The sequence below is a fragment of the Sinocyclocheilus rhinocerous genome, unplaced genomic scaffold (assembly GCF_001515625.1).
Source record: "Sinocyclocheilus rhinocerous isolate Xijiao unplaced genomic scaffold, SAMN03320098_v1.1 scaffold1570, whole genome shotgun sequence".
NCBI lineage: Eukaryota > Metazoa > Chordata > Actinopteri > Cypriniformes > Cyprinidae > Sinocyclocheilus > Sinocyclocheilus rhinocerous.
In genome coordinates, this window is record NW_015664984.1 from 86952 (window position 1) to 90962 (window position 4011).

Genomic DNA, 4011 nt, shown 5'->3' on the forward strand with positions numbered 1-4011 from the left:
GACACTTTTTTATCATGTAAAAATTTATACCGGTATTATCGTGGACGGTATGATATGGCACACCCCTACTTGGCGGGCCTCCCCGCATGTACTATCAAGCCTCTGCAACTGATCCAGAATGCAGCAGCGAGAGTGGTCTTTAACGAGCCGAAAAAAGCTCACGTTACACCTCTCTTCATCAGGTTACACTGGCTACCAGTAGCCGCTCGCATCAAATTCAAGGTACTGATGCTTGCCTACAAGACAACAACTGACGCTGCACCAATATACCTAAACTTGCTAGTTCAAACTTATGCGCCTTGTGGTGCCATCTCAAAGAGGCACAAAATCACTATCACGGACCTTTTCCTGGACTGTGCCCAGCTGGTGGAATGACCTCCTTATCTCAAAAAATTTCCACATGTTTCAAAAAAGGTCTAAAGACATCTTTTTCGCCAGCACCTGACGAACTAATACTAGCACTTACCTATTCTATTCTATTCTGTTCTATTCTATTCCATTCTATTAAAAAAACCCTAGCTATGTGTACTGTGCTAGACTAACTGAAACTTGTCACAGCAGTTGTATACTGTTGCTTTCTTGTTCGTCTGATTGCTTCTATTGTTCTCCTCATTTGTAAGTCGCTTTGGATAAAAGTGTCTGCTAAATGATTAAATGTAAATGTAAATGTAATTACTCACCCTCATGTTGTTCCAAACCCATAAAACCTTTGTTCATCTTCAGAACACAAATTAAGATATTTTGATGAATTTCGAGAGCTTTCTGACCCTGTATAGACAGCATGGAACTGACACATCCAGGGCCCAGAAAGGTAGAAAGAACATCAATAAAATAGTCCATGTGACATCAGTGGTTCAACAATAATTTTATGAAGCTACAAGAATACTTTTTGTGTGCAAAGAAAACAAAAATAACGACTTTATTCAACAATTTCTTCTCTTAGTGTCTTCTGTGCATGTTCATGAGAGCACCACGAAGCATGCATGTGATGCTGCTGACGCAGGAGCCGGCGTTCTGACATAAGACATCCATCTCTCTTAGTTCATCGTCTGTATATTCTGGTTCAAATAAGTAAGGCTTAGCAAAAAATTGCAAGTCATTCTCTCTGTCGAAATCTGCAGACATGAAGACTCTGCTTGTAAACAAGGCGCAGCGCATCTGGGTTCTACGTCAGAATGCCGGCTCCTGCGTCAGCAGCACAACACGCATGCAAACCACTGATGTCACATGGACTTCACATGGTTGCGTTGCTGTCTATGGAGGGTCAGAAAGCTCTCAAATTTTGTCAAAAATATTCTTCTGAAGATGAATGAAGGTCTTTAGGAACGACATGAAGGCGAGTAATTAATTCCAGAACTTAAATTTTTGGGTGAACTAACCCTTTAAGTAATCATATAATAGATATGTAATATAGTGTATATCTGTCACACCACATTAAAGAGTATCAATATGGGAGATGCAGTCTAAAAGTAAAAGTGAAATTGTTGTTCATGCGTCAACAGAAAACAGCATAGACTAAAAGACTGATGTTGGAATTTCAGAATCAGTATTGGTTCATTAAAATGAAGGTCAATTCTAATTGATTAACCAGTATTGTCAACCCAGCCGAAGTAAACACTAGAGAACAGTCAACAGGCTGAACTTTCTTACACTCTCTTTCAGACCATGAATTAAATTTAAAGAACCAATGAACTCACTCTGAATATGTTGATTTGTTAAGTTGCATTGCCATCTCTTTGTTTTGTAGGTTATGTAGGGGCAGCAACAGTTGGAGCTGCTGCCTGGTGGTTCATGGCAGCTCATGATGGACCAAAGCTCACTTTCTACCAGCTGGTAATAAAAAATAAGTTCACCAAAACAAAATCATTTACTGCAGTGTCAAAGAGTACAGTTTTGAGTCTTGTTTTGTCTGAAACCAGAAGGTTTTAATTTTTGTTGATGCTGTATTATAGTAAAACTAGCACTTACCTAATTTATTCTATTCTGTTCTATTCTATTCCATTCTATTAAAAAAACCCTAGCTATGTGTACTGTGCTAGACTAACTGAAACTTGTCACAGCAGTTGTATACTGTTGCTTTCTTGTTCGTCTGATTGCTTCTATTGTTCTCCTCATTTGTAAGTCGCTTTGGATAAAAGTGTCTGCTAAATGATTAAATGTAAATGTAAATGTAATTACTCACCCTCATGTTGTTCCAAACCCATAAAACCTTTGTTCATCTTCAGAACACAAATTAAGATATTTTGATGAATTTCGAGAGCTTTCTGACCCTGTATAGACAGCATGGAACTGACACATCCAGGGCCCAGAAAGGTAGAAAGAACATCAATAAAATAGTCCATGTGACATCAGTGGTTCAACAATAATTTTATGAAGCTACAAGAATACTTTTTGTGTGCAAAGAAAACAAAAATAACGACTTTATTCAACAATTTCTTCTCTTAGTGTCTTCTATGCATGTTCATGAGAGCACCACGAAGCATGCATGTGATGCTGCTGACGCAGGAGCCGGCGTTCTGACATAAGACATCCATCTCTCTTAGTTCATCGTCTGTATATTCTGGTTCAAATAAGTAAGGCTTAGCAAAAAATTGCAAGTCATTCTCTCTGTCGAAATCTGCAGACATGAAGACTCTGCTTGTAAACAAGGCGCAGCGGGCGCAGCGCCTACGTCAGAATGCCGGCTCCTGCGTCAGCAGCACAACACGCATGCAAACCACTGATGTCACTGATGTCACACATGGTTGCGTTGCTGTCTATGGAGGGTCAGAAAGCTCTCAAATTTTGTCAAAAATATTCTTCTGAAGATGAATGAAGGTCTTTAGGAACGACATGAAGGCGAGTAATTAATTCCAGAACTTAAATTTTTGGGTGAACTAACCCTTTAAGTAATCATATAATAGATATGTAATATAGTGTATATCTGTCACACCACATTAAAGAGTATCAATATGGGAGATGCAGTCTAAAAGTAAAAGTGAAATTGTTGTTCATGCGTCAACAGAAAACAGCATAGACTAAAAGACTGATGTTGGAATTTCAGAATCAGTATTGGTTCATTAAAATGAAGGTCAATTCTAATTGATTAACCAGTATTGTCAACCCAGCCGAAGTAAACACTAGAGAACAGTCAACAGGCTGAACTTTCTTACACTCTCTTTCAGACCATGAATTAAATTTAAAGAACCAATGAACTCACTCTGAATATGTTGATTTGTTAAGTTGCATTGCCATCTCTTTGTTTTGTAGGTTATGTAGGGGCAGCAACAGTTGGAGCTGCTGCCTGGTGGTTCATGGCAGCTCATGATGGACCAAAGCTCACTTTCTACCAGCTGGTAATAAAAAATAAGTTCACCAAAACAAAATCATTTACTGCAGTGTCAAAGAGTACAGTTTTGAGTCTTGTTTTGTCTGAAACCAGAAGGTTTTAATTTTTGTTGATGCTGTATTATAGTAAATATATCATTTTTCTCTGTTGTTTCTTCTATAGTCTCACTATCTGCAGTGCAGTGAAGGTCATGCTGAGTTTGCAGGAGTGCAGTGCTCAGTGTTCGAGTCTCCATACCCCATGACTATGGCGCTGTCTGTGCTGGTCACTATAGAGATGTGCAATGCCCTCAACAGGTATGTGATTTTTTAAAACCCTGTAATGATAGAAAATCACTGCTGAATGTGGAGAATAGCACACATGGCACATATATACAATTTTGACTTTGTATTTTCCTGTCAAAAAAAATATGTTTGTTATTATTTGTATACAATGTATTGTACATCAGTGTGTTGTATATCTAATACATACTCTATCGTTCAGAATTTTGGGGTCTTTCCAATTTTTTCATGATTTTAAAACAAGTCTCTTATGCTCACCTAGACTGCATTTATTTGATAAAAAATACAGCAAAATAAGTAATATTGTGAAATACTATTACAGTTAAAATAGATATTGTCTATTTGAATATATTTTAAAATGTAATTTATTCTTGTGATGGCAAAGCTGAATTTTCAGCATCA

General features: G+C 37.7%; 1 protein-coding gene across 1 annotated transcript in view; it reads left to right on the forward strand.

The window, feature by feature from the left end:
* The window catches only part of LOC107730518 (sarcoplasmic/endoplasmic reticulum calcium ATPase 2), a 38630-nt gene that overhangs the window by 21455 nt on the left and 13164 nt on the right, over positions 1 to 4011 (forward strand). Inside the window, 2 exon segments of the mRNA XM_074560142.1 lie at positions 1748 to 1833; positions 3491 to 3624. Of these exon segments, the coding sequence (XP_074416243.1) occupies positions 1748 to 1833; positions 3491 to 3624 (220 nt within the window).